This window comes from Scylla paramamosain, chromosome 21 (genome assembly GCF_035594125.1).
Source record: "Scylla paramamosain isolate STU-SP2022 chromosome 21, ASM3559412v1, whole genome shotgun sequence".
Classification (NCBI taxonomy): domain Eukaryota; kingdom Metazoa; phylum Arthropoda; class Malacostraca; order Decapoda; family Portunidae; genus Scylla; species Scylla paramamosain.
The window spans coordinates 2,544,873-2,565,498 of NC_087171.1; the positions used below are offsets into that span (position 1 = coordinate 2,544,873).

At 40.8% G+C, this 20,626-nt stretch overlaps 1 protein-coding gene across 3 annotated transcripts in view; it reads left to right on the forward strand.

Moving 5' to 3' along the window:
- Positions 1-17,567: 17,567 nt before the first annotated feature.
- The window catches only part of LOC135110858 (ATP-dependent RNA helicase DHX8-like), a gene marked incomplete at its 3' end in the record, with an annotated part of 103,960 nt that continues 100,901 nt past the window's right edge, over positions 17,568-20,626 (forward strand). The window contains 1 exon segment of one of the 3 annotated variants that reach the window (XM_064023469.1): positions 17,568-17,898. In XM_064023469.1, coding sequence (XP_063879539.1) covers positions 17,805-17,898 — 94 coding nt within the window. 3 annotated transcript variants of the gene reach the window in all.

Consider the following 20,626-nt stretch of genomic DNA (forward strand, 5'->3'; position numbering starts at 1 on the left):
ACATTTGTGGTCCCCTTCCCAGATGGGGACTCCGAGACTGATGTAGGAGTTGCCATGATATTTTTTTAATTTTGAATGAAGGTTGTGTGTGTAATTAAGTGCTTGTAGTTTTATGTGAAGGAAGAGAGTTGTCTTTAGAGGGCAGGCTGTGACTGCCTCCTTGTGTTGTGAGACACAAATGGAAATGTTCAGTGAGGTCACAGCTGGGTTTAATGATAAGTTCATAGCACCCCCTGATCCAGTACTTTAGACCTCACTGGGAGTAATTACTGTTTTGGCAGATATCTACTGCCTCTTCCTTGGAGAATGGTGAAAGCTGTGGAAGATTTCTGGAAAGATAATGGTATTGTGAAAGAGCCAAGAGAGATATCTAGGAAATATATCCTTAAGTAGGTATATAGAATAAGAAATAGTCAAAGAGCTGAGGATAGATAAAGTTGAAAGGTACATGAGAAAACTGAAGAATGGCAAGGCTCCTGGAATGAATGTCACCCTGATTCAGTTTTATAAAAGGGGTGGCCAGAGAATGATAAAGGAATGCATGAGACGTTTGCTCACATACAGAGGGAGGAAGGATACCTGCAGTCTGGAATAAAAATAGATTGATTCAGAAGTGAGAAAATGAAGAGTATGAAAGAAATTAGAATGAACAAACATAAAGCCAGGCAGGGATAGCTTGTTGAGGTCCTAAAAGCAATGCTACATTTGTATCTACATCTATGGAATATCTTGTTGAATCCTTAATATAAACATATGGAGAAATATCATTTGTATTCATCATCAATGGGAAAAACCTGCTTGAAGGGCATGTTAGAATTTCCAATCCCAACAGCTTTTCATGACTGCTTGACTGAGGGAGCAACTGTTGGGAATGAAAGAGTTAAGGAATAAAGAGGTGTGAGTGCTCCTCATTCATGATAATGATGATGATGATTGGTTTTCTTGGTGCTTCTAACATTTATTACATGGTGGGAAATTAATTTTGAAATTAACTTATTCAAGTACCATAATGAGGGAGTGAGTTGTGCAATGAAGGAAAACAGTTGAATTTCTATAGGCTGTCCTTAAGGACTGGATTGTTGAACAATTCCTTCGCACGAGAGATTCTGTCGTTATAAGAGTAGTATTATTAAACTGCTGTGAGCTGTGAGAGATTCTGTCATCCTGCCCAGGATGGCATCACATGGAGGAAACTGCCACCCCATACCTTCACTGATGCTGGTATCTTGTCAAGAATTATCACCTCATTTTTAGACCAGGTAAGCTTATTTTCTGGTTAACTGTTACTTTTTATAAGCTTAATGTTTAAGTTTTAACTTATGTGTGTAATAAAAAGACCACCTTGATGCCCATTTAACTTGAACTAGAGTATGGCAAAAAAACATGTCCTGCCCTGCCAGTTTCATTGAATTAATTGATAGGACAAGCACATTTCCATAGCTTTTTGTCATTTGCTAGTGGTTTCATAACAAAGGTATAATGAAACACATAAGAAATAGGAAGGAAAAATTAAAGTGAAGATAATATCATTCAGGTAACAATCCTGCAAAATTATTTATAAGACTAGTCTAAAGGAATGATCCTGAATAAATATTTCCTTTCTTTTTGGATACATACATAAAACTTTGCATATGATTTTGAAGTCAGTAAAACTTTAGAACAAAAATATTAAATGAAATCATAAGCTAGACATTCATAAATCAGATGTTGATATGTTGAGATGAGAAAGGCATGCACACAGGAATACCTTCTTCCCTCCCCACCAAGAACAAAGAAAACCAGAAAAAAAAAATAATAATTTCCCAGCATTTGCTATGCCAGTCATAAAAAAATCCCTATCACAAGATGTTGTAGATTAAGGGGAAACAAGTCAGAACTGATGAATTTATGTAATTAGAGAGAAATTTTGGGTTAATATTGGGATCCTAAATTTATTAATAGACCATGTTAGATTTTGGGAGTACATAAGAACATAGAACATAAGAAATAAGGGAAGTTGCAAGAAGCGACCAGGCTTACACATGGCAGTCCCTGTATGAAATATACCTACCTATTTCTATCTATTATCCCCATCCATAAACCTGTCTAATCTTCTCTTAAGGCTCTATAATGCCCTAGCACTAACATGATTACTGAGTCCATTCCACTCATCTACCACTATTTGAGAACCAGTTTTTTCCTATCTCCTTCCTAAACCTAAATTTTTCAAGTTTGAACCCATTATTTCTTGTTCTACCATGGTTGCTGATCCTAAGAAGGTACGTGGGACTATTAGCAAAAATGTTCAAGAACTGTAATGCTGCTTTCCTTGTCTTCCCGATGTGTTTTAGATGACCTGTTGACATGTATATCTAATAGATCATTTGGGTAAGGAGTACAAAATTAACGTCAACTGACTAGGCGGGAACATATCAGTCACTCAAAAGGGAAATAATTAAAAACAATCCTGCCACATTCCTTAACTGATTTCACTAATGGGATAATAGATCCCAAAGTTGTATAGCAAGGGAGGGAAGAGAGGGAATTAAATGTTATTGAGGCAACTTGCAAGCGAAATGGCGAGAGGGATGCCACAAAGTGCCATGGGGGCAAAGCCCTGCCGTGCCTCGTGACACCACTCCCCACTTACCTTCCCTCTATCTTACAGGATGTAATGTTTTAGATGAGTGCATTTCTTTGGACCATGTTAAGGGGTGGTGTTAAGGAAAGTAATGCTGTGTAAAGGCGTTTGGTGGCTGAGTGTGGTTAGGTGGTTAGGGCAGTACATGTCTAGGACCAGTGGTTCGTCTGCCATTAAGGGACATAAGATGGCAGATAGGGTAATGCTGCATGGTAAGTGATGACCAGTCAGTAGACCATACTGCTTACCTGTGGCAATTGAGGTGTGGGAGGAGAAGATTTCCCATATAACTATGATATCATGGTATTGGGATGTGTAGATTGTGAGTGACGGTCTGTGGACCACCCCACCATTTCTTTTGGCCAATGGGAGGGAAATCAGTTCATCACTTAAAAAAAAATAGTTTCCCAGACCACCCGGATACTTTCTACCTTCCCCTGTATTTTCATTATTTCACTTACATTTCCCTCCCTCTCTTCCTCTCCACACACATCACCTTTGTAACCCTCTTCCTTAATAAAATTTTAATTTTAATTTTGAAAATTCTGGCATCAGAATTCAGAACCTAACCTGAGACCATGTTACAGAAAGAAGAAAAATGTAAATTCGCTTGCCTGTTAGTTTCTTAGTACTTTAGAGAAGGAAAACAAAATTTAAGATGTGAACATCAATTTATGGTGAATTTTTTTTTTTTATTATGTACTAGAGATTACACCAGTGATATACACACATTTTGAATCTAACAGCTACACAACTGAGATGCTTTTTACTAAGAATTAAGGTAACCCCCCTCAGGCACACTTAATTAGTTGTAACTTATTCAAAATTTTCTATCATGAACTGATGAGGTATACGGTCATCTTCTCAGGTTCCACAGCTCAAAGGTAAACAGAACTAACTTCTAGAAATATCATTGTGTAATCAGAAAGAGAAAAATAATATGAACCCTTTATTTGTTATTTAAGGCATCTTCATTTCTTTGCAAGTGCCTCGGAAACAGGCATTTTTCGATGCATTTCTTTTGTGCAGGTCTCCTGGGAGCTTCGGAACTTACAACTACCCCAGGTTGCAAGCTTTCTAAGTGCTTGCGAATATTGTGGGTGAGGATCAGGGTGGAGTGAAAGACAACCACTCGTGGGCAGCAATGCAAACATGTTAGATGAAAACAAGTTGATGCGCGTGTGTTGTTTTCAATAAAATCTTGAACATATAAAATTATCTGCATACAAGTCAGTCATGAGTGAAAACCATTATTAAAACTGTGTAATGTGAATTGTTTCAAATTAAGTGAATAGTAACATTTGCTTACAATGAGTGTGGAACAGTCAAGCCTTCCAGCAGCATGTGGCAATCTGGCAGGGCAGGCATAGGTGTCTAAATGGCCTTCCTGTCTTGGGCCATGACTTCCAACACATCACTGTTCCGGTACAATGCCATAATGAAGTGTGAGGTTATGCTAAAATGCTCTACAGACTGGGTTGTATTTACACAGGTGAAGAAGTGAGATAGGTCTGAAGAAGCAATACATGGGATAGAATGTTCCCTTAACATGTCTGAATAGAGGGGCAAGGGACCTCACTCTTTAACCATATGAATGACCTGTGACCTGGAGAGCTGCTAGACCTGCTCCCTGCATCAGTTTCCCTTTACTCCATTCCATAATCACTAATAATAGATCATATTTCGTTATAATACTTGCAGTCTGTCTAGACAAAGATAATAAATAGGGATACCCGAGATGAATGCAACCAAAACACAGTAAGTGTGAAAATACCAGCAGAGACGCTTTGGCATTTCATTTCATAGCTGCTATATATACAGTACCATGCAGCAAGATTTACTAGTCATATTGGCCAACATCAGACATCATTTTGACCTGGAATGTCTTAACCAGGCTACAGTATATTACTATATGCCTGTTCTTTAAATGTAACAACTATTAAACAAGAATAACCAATGTATCTGCCTGTCTCTTTCCTTTGATCAGAAGAAAAAAAAATGCAAGGAATCAGCTTTATATGATTACTTTTATTCAACTGATAATATCACAAACCCTGAAAGATCAGCAATTCATTTCTAAATAGCATAAACTTGGAGGAGCGAGTGGTCTCTGTGAGGGGCACGTTGCCAATGAACTGTACAACACTTTTTCCTTGGGCAGCACACCAGGCAACTCTGCTGGTCTGCTCTTCTGTGGTTAAGTGGGCAGAGCTCCGAGGAGCTAAAATTCTAAGCACTTGTGAGAACTGATTGATTAATTGATACATTTATTGTTGCATTAATAATGAAATACAACAAAGGAGGAGGATGGACCTTGCCATCCACCCCCTGGGCAAAGACTTAAGGGTAGAGTATCAAAAATATAAAAATAGATAGTATACATTACAAGAATATAAGTAATTAGATAAATGAATACAGATATTGTACACCTTATTGCATAAATATCCTAGAATCTGGGAACAAACGTAGGATATACCTTGAGTATATCCCTGGGAGTGGCTGAGTCTAAGAAGTGGTCAATGAGGGTACACAAGTCATGTTGACCTTGCAGCCTAAATTTAGCAAGGAGAGGACATTCCGTGACATAATGACACAGAGTGTGTTCTCTTGGTGCAGCACACAACACACAGCATACACCAGGAGAAGCACTGACTTCCCAAAAGTATTTATAGCCTAATCTAAGCCTCATTACCATCCTGTTGTGTGATGCAGTGTGTCTCCCATAGATGTAAGCACAGCTCTGGGAAACATGTACATAGTGAAGACTACTGCCACTGCCCCTATAGCAACAAAGATCCAACTGATCATTAATGTTACTACGTACAAAGTCCTTAATGCTATTCTTAACATAGCCCAGAGTATACTCAGCGCCAGGGTCCACTGTGTCGTCATGAAGGGCACATTGAGCAAGGTGGTCTGCCTCTTCATTAAGCAGGATACCCTCATGAGAGGGTATCCAGATGAAGTGAACCGTGGCACCAGCACCTTCTAGGGCGTGGATGAGATGAAGACATTTATTAACTAGATCACAGTCCATGAGGGAGGTAGATTGGAGAGCATACAGCGCAGCCTGACTGTCAACAAAGAAGAATACATCCTTATGGAGAGGCACCACAATATGGAGTGCCTCCAGAACAGCATACACTTCTGCCCTAGTGGAGGACATGTGTGCAGGGAGCCGCCTGGAAACCTCAGTGTCAGTGTGGTGATTGGCAGAAATGTAGTCGCGGATGAACAGCCCACATCCGGACCTGCTGCCATTGACTGAACCATCACAATAAACATGAATAGCCTGAACGTGGGGGTACTTGGACAATTTAGCCATGAACAGGCCATGCAGCACATGAGGGCATCAGTCCCTCTTGGGCTGATGCAGTGAGTGAATATCAACACTGACATGGTGAGGGTTCCAAACAGGTTGACATAACAACGTTAATGCAGGCTTCGTGTATACCTACACTTGTAACAACTCTCAAGATCTTCCTGAGGTATGGAGTTGCAGGAGTCTGAGGATCACGATACAGGGGAGTCAGTGATCCCTTCAGAGAGTCGGAGCCCGTGCATAGCATCCGGCCAATAGTACAAGAAGTAATTTCTTGTATCCTACACATAATAATCAGCAGGTGCAGTTCAGCTCTGAGGACCTCAATCCAAGCAGTCCTTGGGCATCCCAAAATTATTCTCATGGCTTCATTCTGAACAAGCTCCAAGGGACGGAGCTGGGTGGCACTAAACTTTATTAAAATAGGGGCTGCATAGTCAATGAGGGACCGTACGACAGATATATAGAAAATCCTTAGGACTGGAATGCCAGCCTCCAGGCCCCTATTTGCTAGCAACCGAAGTGGCGCTAGCTGTGGCAGACAGAGGTCTCGAACATAATGTACAGCGTGGAGTGACTTCCTGAAACTCAGCTGTACACCCAGGTACTTGTGTGTATGAACTCAAGGGATGGGAACATTATTTACAGTGGGCAGTCGAGGGACCTTCCCTTTGGCTTGAGATTTGGTTTTACATTCATTAATTACAAGTTCCATTTGAACACTCAATGCTGCTAGTTGTGACAGAACTGACTGGAGAGTCCTGGGTGTGAGGCATTGGAGGAGTATGTCGTCAGCATAGATGAGGAGCTGGGTGCCCTGCGGGAAGGAACAACATGCAATTTTGTCCATTAAAATGTTGAAAAGCATTGGACTAAGGACTCCAACCTGTGGTGTTCCATGTATGGTATGGTAGCATTTAGCCTGAGGTATTTGAGGCACTGGAAAATCCCATGACAACCAGATTAATTTTATTTGATGTAAGTATCTAAAGGCATTTTTGTTCAGTTCTCATAAGGGCTTAAATTTTAAGCTCCTTGGAGCTCCACCCACCTAACCACTGAAGAACAGACCAGTGGAGTTGCCTGGCATGCTGCCCAATGAAAAAGGATCCTACAGTTCATTTGCAATGTATCTCTCACAGAGACCGTAGCTGTCTTAACTCGCTCCTTGAAGTTTATGCTATTTAGAAGTGAGCAGCTGACCTTTCAGGCCTTGTGCTATTGTCAGTTGAATAAAAGTAACCATATAGGATCGATTCTTTTTTTTCTGATCAAAGGCACAGGCAAGCACATTGGTTATTCTTGTTTAATGATTGTGACATTAAAAGATGAGGCACATAGTAATATGCCACAGCCTGGTTAAGACATTCTGGGTCAAAATGATGCCTGATGTTCACCAAATATGACTAATAAAACTTGCTGCATGGTACTGTACATACGGCAGTTATGAAATGTAATGTCAAAGAGTCTCTTTGCGGGAATTTTTATTTCCCTGTTTTGAGTGCATTCCATCTCTTAGGTATCCTTATTTATTATTCTAATATGTCTAGACAGACTGGAAGTATTATAATATAACGAAATATAGTCCATTATTAGCGATTATGGATCAAGGGGAAACTGCGACATAGGGAGCACTTCTAGCAGCTGTCCAAGTAATAAATCATTCACAGAAGCGAGAGCGAGGTTCATTGCCCCGCGGTCCTCACAATCAGCCATGTTAAGGGAACATTCTATCCCATGTATCACTTCAGACCTGTCCTACTTCATCTCTGCAAATACAAGCCACTCTGCCGAATATTTTTTCGTGAATTAGTTGTATCAGTCATGACTTCACACTTTAATATAGCATTGTACCTGAATACAGTAATGTGTTGGAAGTCGTGGCCTTGCCAGAATGCCGCACGACGCTGAAAATCTTGACGCTCCTTGTAAACAGATGTTACTATTAACTTATTTGAAACAACTCACGTTACACAGTTTTAATAATGGTTTTCACTCGTGACTGACTTGTATGCAGAGAATTATATATGTTCAAGATCTTATTAAAAACAATTCAAGCACGTAAGCTTATTTCCACCTAACATGCCACTTGTTCGGAGTAATACGAAGTCTTCATTCCTTTTCTTTAATTAGACGATGGGAAAATACCTGTGCTGTGGTTATTTTGCCATGTTTTATGTATGCTATTTTATTGTTAAGATCATCTCATAATCTTAGTTTATTGATACTTATAAGCTGTTTTTGTTGCTTCTTGGCAGGTGTTGCTTTTGCAACGGCAACTTTTTAATTTTATTTATATTTATTTTCATTTACTTATTTTTTTACTGTAATTCCTTTGATGGCTGTTCTCTTTCTTTTTCAGCTATCTATCTTTATTTCATAATTTATGTATCTAGTATTCTTTTTTTTATTTATTGTTTGCTGTCATACGAATACAAGTTGTCCCAAATAATTATATTTATGTTGGTAAGTGAAGTTTTATTTATAATTACATTTTTTTGTACCACTGGCTTATGATCACACAAACGTATATAAAAAAAAAAAAAAAAGGGAGGGGATGGGGGCTTTCTGTGGTGCCAGTCCTTAAAGAAAAATTCAGTGACTCCAAAACTGGAATATAGTGTCCTGAAATTTTCCTCTTGAAAGAATTCATTCATAGGGAGGAATACTGAAGTAGGTAGAGAGTTCCAGAGTTTACTAAGAGGATAAATACTGAAAATATTGGTCAACTTTTGCATTAGGGAGGTGGATGAAATAGACGTGAGAAAGTATTTTTTTTTTTTTTTTTTTAGCGCTGCAAAAGAAAAAAAAAGAAAAAAGAAGATAAATAAGTAAATAAATAAATATATATATATATATATATATATATATATATATATATATATATATATATATATATATATATATATATATATATATATATATATATATATATATATATATATATATATATATATATATATATATATATATATATATATATATATATATATGATTATGGTTGCATTAATAATGAAATACAACAAAGGAGGAGGACGGACCTTGCCACCTACCCCCTGGGCAAAGACTTATGCGTAAAATATCAAAAATATAAAAATATAGTATACATTACAAGAATATAATAAATAAATACAGATATTGCACACCTTGTTGCATAAATATCCTAGAGTCTCGGAGCAAATGTAGGATATTCCTTGAATATAGTCCTCAGAGTGGCGGAGTCTAAGAAATGATCAATGAGCGTATTTTTTTTTTTTTATGTAGGAAGGATACTGGCCAAGGGCAACAAAAATCTAGTAAAAAAAATGCCCACTGAAATGCCAGTCCCTTAAAAGGGTCAAAGCAGTGGTCAAAAATTGGTGGATAAGTGTCTTGAAACCTCCCTCTTGAAGGAATTCAAGTCATAGGAAGGTGGAAATACAGAAGCAGGCAGGGAGTTCCAGAGTTTACCAGAGAAAGGGATGAATGATTGAGAATACTGGTTAACTCTTGCGTTAGAGAGGTGGACAGAATAGGGGTGAGAGAAAGAAGAAATTCTTGCGCAGCGAGGCCGCGGAAGGAGGGGAGGCATGCAGTTAGCAAGATCAGAAGAGCAGTTGGCATGAAAATAGCGGTAGAAGACAGCTAGATAATTTATGCAACATTGCGGCGGTGAGAGAGGGGCTGAAGACAATCAGTTAGAGGAGAGGAGTTGATGAGACGAAAAGCTTTTGATTCCACCCTGTCTAGAAGAGCAGTATGAGTGGAACCCCCCCAGACATGTGAAGCATACTCCATACATGGACGGATAAGGCCCTTGTACAGAGTTAGCAGCTGGGGGGGTGAGAAAAACTGGCGGAGACGTCTCAGAACGCCTAACTTCATAGAAGCTGTTTTAGCTAGAGATGAGATGTGAAGTTTCCAATTCAGATTATAAGTAAAGGACAGACCGAGGATGTTCATTGTAGAAGAGGGGGACAGTTGAGTGTCATTGAAGAAGAGGGGATAGTTGTCTGGAAGATTGTGTCGAGTTGATAGATGGAGGAATTGAGTTTTTGAGGCATTGAACAATACCAAGTTTGCTCTGCCCCAATCAGAAATTTTAGAAAGATCAGAAGTCAGGCGTTCTGTGGCTTCCCTGCGTGATATGTTTACCTCCTGAAGGGTTGGACGTCTATGAAAAGACGTGGAAAAGTGCAGGGTGGTATCATCAGCATAGGAGTGGATAGGACAAGAAGTTTGGTTTAGAAGATCATTAATGAATAATAAGAAGAGAATGGGTGACAGGACAGAACCCTGAGGAACACCACTGTTAATAGATTTAGGAGAAGAACAGTGACCGTCTACCACAGCAGCAATAGAACGGTCAGAAAGGAAACTTGAGATGAAGTTACAGAGAGAAGGATAGAAACCGTAGGAGGGTAGTTTTGAAATCAAAGCTTTGTGCCAGACTCTATCAAAGGCTTTTGATATGTCCAAGGCAACAGCAAAAGTTTCACCAAAGTCTCTAAAAGAGGATGACCAAGACTCAGTAAGGAAAGCAAGAAGATCACCAGTAGAGCGGCCTTGACGGAACCCATACTGGCGATCAGATAGAAGGTTGTGAAGTGATAGATGTTTAAGAATCTTCCTGTTGAGGATAGATTCAAAAACTTTAGATAGGCAGGAAATTAAAGCAATAGGACGGTAGTTTGAGGGATTAGAGCGGTCACCCTTTTTTAGGAACAGGTTGAATGTAGGCAAACTTCCAGCAAGAAGGACAGACAGAGCTGAAAGAGTTTGACTAGGCAAGGTGCAAGCACGGAGGCACAGTTTCGGAGAACAATAGGAGGGACCCCATCAGGTCCATAAGCCTTCCGAGGGTTTAGACCAACGAGGGCATGGAAAACATCATTACGAAGAATTTTAATACGTGGCATGAAGTAGTCAGAGGGTGGAGGAGAGGGAGGAACAAGCCCAGAATCGTCCAAGGTAGAATTTTTAGCAAAGGTTTGAGCAAAGAGTTCAGCTTTAGAAATAGATGTGATAGCAGTGGTGCCATCTGGTTGAAGTAGAGGAGGGAAAGAAGAAGAAGCAAAGTTATTGGAGATATTTTTGGCTAGATGCCAGAAATCACGAGGGGAGTTAGATCTTGAAAGGTTTTGACATTTTCTGTTAATGAAGGAGTTTTTGGCTAGTTGGAGAACAGACTTGGCATGGTTCCGGGCAGAAATATAAAGTGCATGAGATTCTGGTGATGGAAGGCTTAAGTACCTTTTGTGGGCCACCTCTCTATCATGTATAGCACGAGAACAAGTTGTGTTAAACCAAAGTTTAGAAGGTTTAGGACGAGAAAAAGAGTGAGGAATGTACGCCTCCATGCCAGACACTATCACCTCTGTTATGCGCTCAGCACACAAAGACGGGTCTCTGACACGGAAGCAGTAGTCATTCCAAGGAAAATCAGCAAAATACCTCCTCAGGTCCCCCCAACCAGCAGAGGCAAGACGCCAGAGGCACCTTCGCTTAGGGGGATCCTGAGGAGGGATTGGAGTGATAGGACAAGATAAAGATATGAGATTGTGATCGGAGGAGCCCAACGGAGAAGAAAGGGTGACAGCATAAGCAGAAGGATTAGAGGTCAGGAAAAGGTCAAGAATGTTGGGCGTATCTCCAAGACGGTCAGGAATACGAGTAGGGTGTTGCACCAGTTGCTCTAGGTCATGGAGGATAGCAAAGTTGTAGGCTAGTTCACCAGGATGGTCAGTGAAGGGAGAGGAAAGCCAAAGCTGGTGGTGAACATTGAAGTCTCCAAGAATGGAGATCTCTGCAAAAGGGAAGAGGGTCAGAATGTGCTCCACTTTGGAAGTTAAGTAGTCAAAGAATTTCTTATAGTCAGAGGAGTTAGGAGAGAGGTATACAGCACAGATAAATTTAGTATGAGTATGACTCTCTAGTCGTAGCCAGATGGTGGAAAACTCGGAAGATTCAAGAGCGTGGGCACGAGAGCAGGTTAAGTCATTGCGCACATAAACGCAGCATCCAGCTTTGGATCGAAAATGAGGATAGAGAAAGTAGGAGGGAACAGAAAAGGGGCTACTGTCAGTTGCCTCAGACACCTGGGTTTCAGTGAGGAAAAGAAGATTAGGTTTAGAAGAGGAGAGGTGGTGTTCTACAGATTGAAAATTAGATCTTAGACCGCAAATGTTGCAGAAGTTAATGAAGAAAAAGTTGAGGGGGGTGTCAAGACACTTAGGGTCGTCGACGGAAAGGCAGTCCGACCTGGGAACATTTATGGTCCCCTCCCCAGATGGGGACTCCGAGGCTGGTGTAGGAGTCGCCATGATTTTAAAATTTTTTGAGTGAAGGGTGTGTGTGTTATTAGGTGCTTGTAGTTTTGTGTGGAGGAAGAGAGTTGTCTTTAGAGGGCAGGCTGTGACTACCCCCTTGTGTTGTGAGACACAAAGGGAAACGTTCAGTGAGGTCACAGCTGGGTTTAATGATAAGTTCACAGCACCCCCTGAACAGTGCTTTAGACCTCACTGGGAGTAATTATCGTTTCGGCAGGTGTCTACTGCCTCCTCCACTGTATAGAAGTCATGTTGACCTTGCAGCCTAAATTTAGAAATAAGACATTCTGTGATATAATGACGCAGAGTGTGTCCCCTTGGTGCAGCACACAGCACACAGCATAACCAGAAGCACTGACTTCCCAAAAGTATTTATAGCTTAATCTGAGCCTCATTGCCACCATATCATGTGATGCAGTGTGTCTCCCATAGATGTAAGCACAGCTCTGGGAGACACGTGCATAGTGAAAACTACTGCCACTGCCCCTATGGCAACAAAGCTCCAACTGATCACTAATGCTACTATGTACAAAGTCCTTAATGCTACTCTTAACATAGCGCAGAGTGTACTCAGCGCTGGGGTCCACTGTGTCGTCCTGAAGGGCACATTGAGCAAGGTGGTCTTTTTTTTTTTTTATGTAGAAAGGACACTTGCCAAGGGCAACAAAAAATCCAATAAAGAAAAATGCCCACTGAAATGCCAGTCCCATAAAAGGGTCAAAGCAGTGGTCAAAAACTGATGAATAAGTGTCTTGAAACCTCCCTCTTGAAGGAATTCAAGTCATAGGAAGGTGGAAATACAGAAGCAGGCAGGGAGTTCCAGAGTTTACCAGAGAAAGGGATGAATGATTGAGAATACTGGTTAACTCTTGCGTTAGAGAGGTGGACAGAATAGGGGTGAGAGAAAGAAGAAAGTCTTGTGCAGCGAGGCCGCGGGAGGAGGGGAGGCATGCAGTTAGCAAGATCAGAAGAGCAGTTAGCATGAAAATAGCGGTAGAAGACAGCTAGATATGCAACATTGCGGCGGTGAGAGAGAGGCTGAAGACAATCAGTTAGAGGAGAGGAGTTGATGAGGCGAAAAGCTTTTGATTCCACCCTGTCTAGAAGAGCAGTATGAGTGGAACCCCCCCAGATATGTGAAGCATACTCCATACATGGACGGATAAGGCCCTTGTACAGAGTTAGCAGCTAGGCGGGGGTGAGAAAAACTGGCGGAGACGTCTCAGAACACCTAACTTCATAGAAGCTGTTTTAGCTAGAGATGAAATGTGAAGTTTCCAGTTCAGATTATAAGTAAAGGACAGACCAAGGATGTTCATTGTAGAAGAGGGGGACAGTTGAGTGTCATTGAAGAGGGGATAGTTGTCTGGAAGGTTGTGTCGGTGGAATTGAGTTTTTAAGGCACTGAACAATACCAAGTTTGCTCTGCCCCAATCAGAAATTTTAAAAAGACTAGAAGTCAAGCGTTCTGTGGCTTCCCTGCGTGAAATGTTTACCTCCTGACTCCTGAAGGGTTGGACGTAGAAAAGTGCAGGGTGGTATCATCAGCGTAGAAGTGGATAGGGCAAGAAGTTTGGTTTAGAAGATCATTAATGAATAATAAGAAGAGAGTGGGTGACAGGACAGAACCCTGAGGAACACCACTGTTAATAGATTTAGGAGAAGAACAGTGACCGTCTACCACAGCAGCAATAGAACGGTCAGAAAGGAAACTTGAGATGAAGTTACAGAGAGAAGGAGAGTAGCCATAGGAGGGTAGTTTGGAAATCAAAGCTTTGTGCCAGATTCTGTCAAAAGCTTTTGATATGTCCAAGGCAACAGCAAAAGTTTCACCAAAATCTCTAAAAGAGGATGACCAAGACTTAGTAAGGAAAGCCAGAAGATCACCAGTAGAGCGGCCTTGACGGAAGCCATACTGGAGATCAGATAGAAGGTTATGAAGTGATAGATGTTTAAGAATCTTCCTGTTGAGGATAGATTCAAAAACTTTAGATAGGCAGGAAATTAAAGCAATAGGACGGTAGTTTGAGAGATTTAAACGGTCACCCTCTTTAGGAAGAGGTTGAATGTATAGCAAACTTCCAGCAAGAAGGAAAGGTAGATCTTGACAGACAGAGCTGAAAGAGTTTGACTAGGCAAGGTAGATCTTGACAGATAGAGCTGAAAGAGTTTGACTAGGCAAGGTGCAAGCACGGAGGCACAGTTTTGGAGAACAATAGGAGGGACCCCATCAGGTCCATAAGCCTTCCGAGGGTTTAGGCCAGCAAGAGCATGGAAAACATCATTGCGAAGAATTTTAATACGTGGCATGAAGTAGTCAGAGGGTGGAGGAGAGGGAAGAACAAGCCCAGAATCATCCAAGGTAGAATTTTTAGCAAAGGTTTGAGCGAAGAGTTCAGCTTTAGAAATAGATGTGATAGCAGTGGTTCCATCTGGTTGAAGCAGAGGAGGGAAAGAAGAAGAAGCAAAGTTATTGGAGATATTTTTGGCTAGATGCCAGAAGTCACGAGGGGAGTTAGATCTTGAAAGGTTTTGACACTTTCTGTTAATGAAGGAGTTTTTGGCTAGTTGGAGAACAGACTTGGCATGGTTCCGGGCAGAAATATAAAGTGCATGAGATTCTGGTGATGGAAGGCTTAAGTACCTTTTGTGGGCCACCTGTCTATCATGCATAGCACGAGAACAAGCTGTGTTAAACCAAGGTTTAGAAGGTTTAGGATGAGAAAATGAGTGAGGAATGTAAGCCTCCATGCTAGACAGTATCACCTTTGTTATGCGCTCAGCACACAAAGATGGATCTCTGACACGAAAGCAGTAGTCATTCCAAGGAAAATCGGCAAAATACCTCCTCAGGTCCCCCCAACTAGCAGAGGCAAAACGCCAGAGGCACCTTTGCTTAGGGGGATCCTGAGGAGGGATTGGAGCGATAGGACAATATACAGATATAAGATTGTGATCAGAGGAGCCCAACGGAGAAGAAAGGGTGACAGCATAAGCAGAAGGATTAGAGGTCAGGAAAAGGTCAAGAATGTTGGGCATATCTCCAAGATGGTCAGGAATACAAGTAGTGTGTTGCACCAATTGCTCTAGGTCATGGAGGATAGCAAAGTTGTAGGCTAGTTCACCAGGATGGTCAGTGAAAGGAGAGGAAAGCCAAAGCTGGTGGTGAACATTGAAGTCTCCAAGAATGGAGATCTCTGCAAAAGGGAAGAGAGTCAGAATGTGCTCCACATTGGAAGTTAAGTAGTCAAAGAATTTCTTATAGTCAGAGGAGTTAGGTGAAAGATATACAGCACAGATAAATTTAGTTTGAGAGTGACTCTGTAGTCGTACTCAGATGGTGGAAAACTCGAAAGATTCAAGAGCGTGGGCACGAGAGCAGGTTAAGTCACTGCGCACATAAACACAGCATCCAGCTAAATGAGGATAGAGAAAATGAGGATAGAGAAAGTAGGAGGGAAACAGAAAAGGGGCTACTATCAGTTGCCTCAGACACCTGAGTTTCAGTGAGGAAAAGAAGATGAGGTTTAGAAGAGGAGAGGTGGTGTTCTACAGATTGAAAATTAGATCTTAGACCCCGAATGTTGCAGAAGTTAATGAAGAAAAGTTGAGGGGGGTGTCAAGACACTTGGGGTCGTCGACAGAAAGGCAGTCCGACCTGGGGACATTTATGGTCCCCTCCCCAGATGGGGACTCCGAGGCTGGTGTAGGAGTCGCCATTATGATTTTAAAATTTTTGAGTGAAGGGTGTGTGTATTATTAGGTGCTTGTAGTTTTGTGTGGAGGAAGAGAGTTGTCTTTAGAGGGCAGGCTGTGACTGCCCCCTTGTGTTGTGAGACACAAAGGGAAATGTTGAGTGAGGTCACAGCTGGGTTTAATGATAAGTTCACTGCACCCCCTGAACAGTGCTTTAGACCTCACTGGAAGTAATTATCGTTTCGGCAGGTGTCTACTGCCTCCTCCTCCTAATGAAGAGGTCTGCCTCTTCATTAAGCGGGATACCCACATGAGAGGGTATCCAGGTGAAGTGAACCGTGGCACCAGCACCTTCTAAGGCGTGGATGAGATGAAGACATTTATCAACTAGATCACAGTCCATGGGGGAGGTAGATTGGCGAGCATACAGCGCAGCCTGACTGTCAACAAAGAAGAATACATCCTTATGGATAGCCACCACAATATGGAGTGCCTCCAGAACAGCATACACTTCTGCCCTAGTGGAGGACATGTGTGCAGGTAGCCGCCTGGAAATCTGAGTGTCAGTGGGGTGGTTGGTAGAAATGTAGTCGCGGATGAACAGCCCACATCCGGACCTGCTGCCATTGACTGAACCATCACAATAAACATGAATGGCCTGAACGTGGGGATACTTGGACAATTTAGTCATGGACATGTCTTGCAGAATATGAGGGGGGCCAGTTCCTCTTGGGCTGATGCAGTGAGTGAATATCAACACTGACACGGTGAGGTTCCAAACAGGTTGGAGCGGTGACATAATAACGTTAATGCAGGCCTTGGCTATACCTACACTTGTAACAACTCTCAAGATCTTCCTGAGGTATGGAGTTGTAGGAGTCCGAGGATCACGATACAGGGAGGTTCAGTGATCCCTTCAGAGTCGGAGCCCGTGCATGCCATCCGACCAACAGTACGACAAGTAATTTCCTGTATCCTACACATTATACTCGGCAGGTGCAGTTCAGCTCTGAGGACCTCAATCCAAGCAGTCCTTGGGCATCCCAAAATTATTCTCATGGCTTCATTCTGAACAAGCTCCAGGGGACGGAGCTGGGTGGCACTAAACTGTATTAAAAAAGGGGCTGCGTAGTCAATGAGGGACCGTACGGCAGATATATAGAACATCCTTAGGACTTAGAATGCCAGCCCTCAGGCCCCTGTTTGCTAGCAGCCGAAATGGCATATATATATATATATATATATATATATATATATATATATATATATATATATATATATATATATATATATATATATATATATATATATATATATATAGAGAGAGAGAGAGAGAGAGAGAGAGAGAGAGAGAGAGAGAGAGAGAGAGAGAGAGAGAGAGAGAGAGAGAGAGAGAGAGATTTTTTATTATACTCGAAACGTTAGAAGGATCGTAGATATAATGTTGATTGACATAAATATCCACTAGCACTTTTATGAGTATTGCTACTTTTGACAGCAATACTAGATATTTTATAACAATAACGACTTCATTGATAGGTTGGCGAATGTAATACATTTTTGAACAGCTGTAGAGGAACGGTGGTGAAAGGTATAGCAATGTCAGTATTTAGCTATTTTTTGCTAGTTTTCTCTTGATTTTGAAATGTATATTTCTGGAGATCATTGTCATTATCATCAACGATTATAAGTTTCTTTCAACATCAATTGCTGCTGTAACTGTTGATGGAGATGTGTGAGTGATAAAAGCTTGTTTATTTAGTTTAATTTAGTGTTGATAACTCAGCTAAGCTGACATGCAACACTGTGTAAACAAAACACGAGAGATACCGCGTCGTATTTCCTACTCAGTTGTGTAATGGATGATCTTTTTAAGCTTGAGAAGCTTTCCCTGGTCTCCAAGATATGTGTGGAACTGGAAAACCATTTAGGAATCAACGATAAAGATGTTGGTGAGTCAGATAAGGTGTGTGTGTGTGTGTGTGTGTGTGTGTGTGTCGTATTCTGGAGTGCTTGGCTCTCACCACGACTATCTTTCAAAGGCCACATAAATGTTTAACCCGATTTTTGAGAGTGCTTCTTCTGTTGATAACGTAGAAACCTTATTAATCTGCCACTGAGACCTTAAAACACTCATAAAACCCGTGTCACTTCAATTAGACCCTTTTGAAAGTAGTGAAGATGCAGCGCATGTGTCTCAGAATATGGTCCTATGTGTGTATGTGTAAGCGTTTTTTCATTGTCAGTAACGCTATGTAATACTTTGAATTCCCCATCATTGCAGGGATAGTATTCACACAACATTAATCTTTCCATCTGATTAGGCTCTTACTGGTTAGGCCCCTTCATGGCCAGCATGCCTGTGTTATCAAAAGGACTGTTAAATAGGTATATACTTTTGTTACTGGCTGGAAAGTGTGCTGTAAAGGTAAGACAGTTAATAGAATTATGTTTACATGCATAATAAATCTGACTAGCAGGCATAACATAGAAGTCTGCAGCAAAATTTGTTTGGTTAGGTTAGAGTAGATTGAATTTATTAGTGTTATGAGGATAAATTAGGGATAGTATTAGGTAAATCTTAACTCTATACCAGTCCTTCTTACACTGGTGATTCTACTTTTTTCTTGGTTGTTTTTATGGGATTCATGCTAGTGATGAGATTTCTGGTTCTTTCTATAGAGCTGGTTTGTTTGACTCCATTCACTCAAGAGAGTGAGTTTTTGGCTCCTAAAGAGCTCTTTGTTTAGTACTGCATTGATTTAGAATAAATTGGACAGTATCTTGTAATGTGACTAATTTTAGTTTCTCCAATATTTTTCAACTTTGAACATATAAAGTAATTGTGAGTGCCAATCATTTCATTTACCATCACTTATCTCTCTGTGTATGATGGCTTATGACTGTGGGTAAGGAACAAAGGAGTCAGCATAGTGAAAGCTAATGAGTCCAATACATGACAGGCTATGGTCTGCTACAGGACAAGCATCACTGACAAGTATCATATGGCTGAGAAGACCAAAAATCTGCTGCTTTAATCAAATATGGCAACTCTGATGATGCCTTTTGATCTGGGTATCTGTGTCATGGTTAACAAAATAAATGTGAACATCTTAGAACTTTACTTTATTTAAAAAAAGCTAATGGCTCATGCAAATTTCTCTCAAAAGGGAGCCAGCTCCTATCTTTCATTTGAAAAACCCTGCTCTATGAGCTGGATTGTTCACAAATGACTCGTCACTAATTCACATGAATTTGAGGCTTATTTCCATCAGAAATACCAATTTTTCCTATTCCCTCCCCTCCCTTGACCCACTGGCAGAAAGGACTGGAAAATAAGATTTCTAACAAAAATGAGGCCTAAATTAAATTAATGATAAAAACAACCCAGAAAAAAAGTAAAATCATTAACGATACATTAAGCCTAACTTAACTAACCTAACCTAACCTAACCAAACCAAACCAAACCAAACCAAACCAAATCTAACTTAACTTCATTAACTTAACCTTATCTAATATAACCTTAACCTAATCTAACCCAACCAACCTAACCTAACCTAGTAATGTGCATACCTTATTAGTTTTCATTGTTGCTGGAATTGTCAGCTGAAGGTAAGGGAACTATGGCTGGCATAACCCATGATTTCTTAGACATTTTAATGAAGACACGTTATCCTTGTAGGATACCTTGATTATATCATGGATAGTATAATTATATTATGTGGAGTAGGAACGCACCTCACACAGAGTTTGGCCATCGTATAACTGATATTTCAAATCTGCCTCCACATAGGGTGGCATTTGTGCATGTGCAGCATGAGAGGCAATCACATATGATTGGGTACCAAAAAATAAATAAAATGTGATTGGAGCATTCATTATTAGTGTTGAAGAAGGCCAGTAGGTGGCAGCAGTGTTGACTGTGAAGAGATGCAAGCTAAACAGGTCTGCCATGACAGCTCTTCTGTGTGGGCCAAATAATAATTGAAAAATTCCTTGCTTGAAAACTATTAGCTTGCAACGGAAAGACTATAGAATAAGTGTCTTACAAAAGTCTCAATTATCATAAGAACCAGTCAAAAAAGCCAGGGTAAGTGACAGTATAAATTCCAATAATACCCAATATTGAAATACAGTAAAATCTCTCTCATCCGGCATTCGAGTATCCGGCAGCTTCAAGTATCCGGCACATTTTTCCCTGAGCCTTAAAATCAATAAAAAATCAATGTGTACTCATAAAATCGATTAAAATTCCCGCGTGAGGCATACTTTGTCCCCTCGCCACCAGAGCGCACTGCTTCGTGCCACCCGCGGCCCACTGCACTGTGTTTACTCAGTGACTCAGTCCTGCGTGTACACTGTTTATCGCCTGACGCCTTCATCATGCCTAAAGTTGTAGAAAAGAGGAAGCATGTTGTGCTTACACTTAAGCAGCTGATCAGATCAGCTGGTGATTAAGATCAGCTGATCTTTGTTATAGTAAGATGTGTGAGTGTAGGGTGGTGATTGTGGACATAATTTCACTTCTATTCAAGTATCTGGCATGTCGGCGGTCCTGTTGATGCCGGATAAGAAGGATTTTACTGTAATTGTGTTTTCACCTGAATTATAGGTTAGGTTTAAATTTATTCAGTTCATTGATATTACTGTTAATCCCTTCATTGTGTCAGGTTTTGTTAG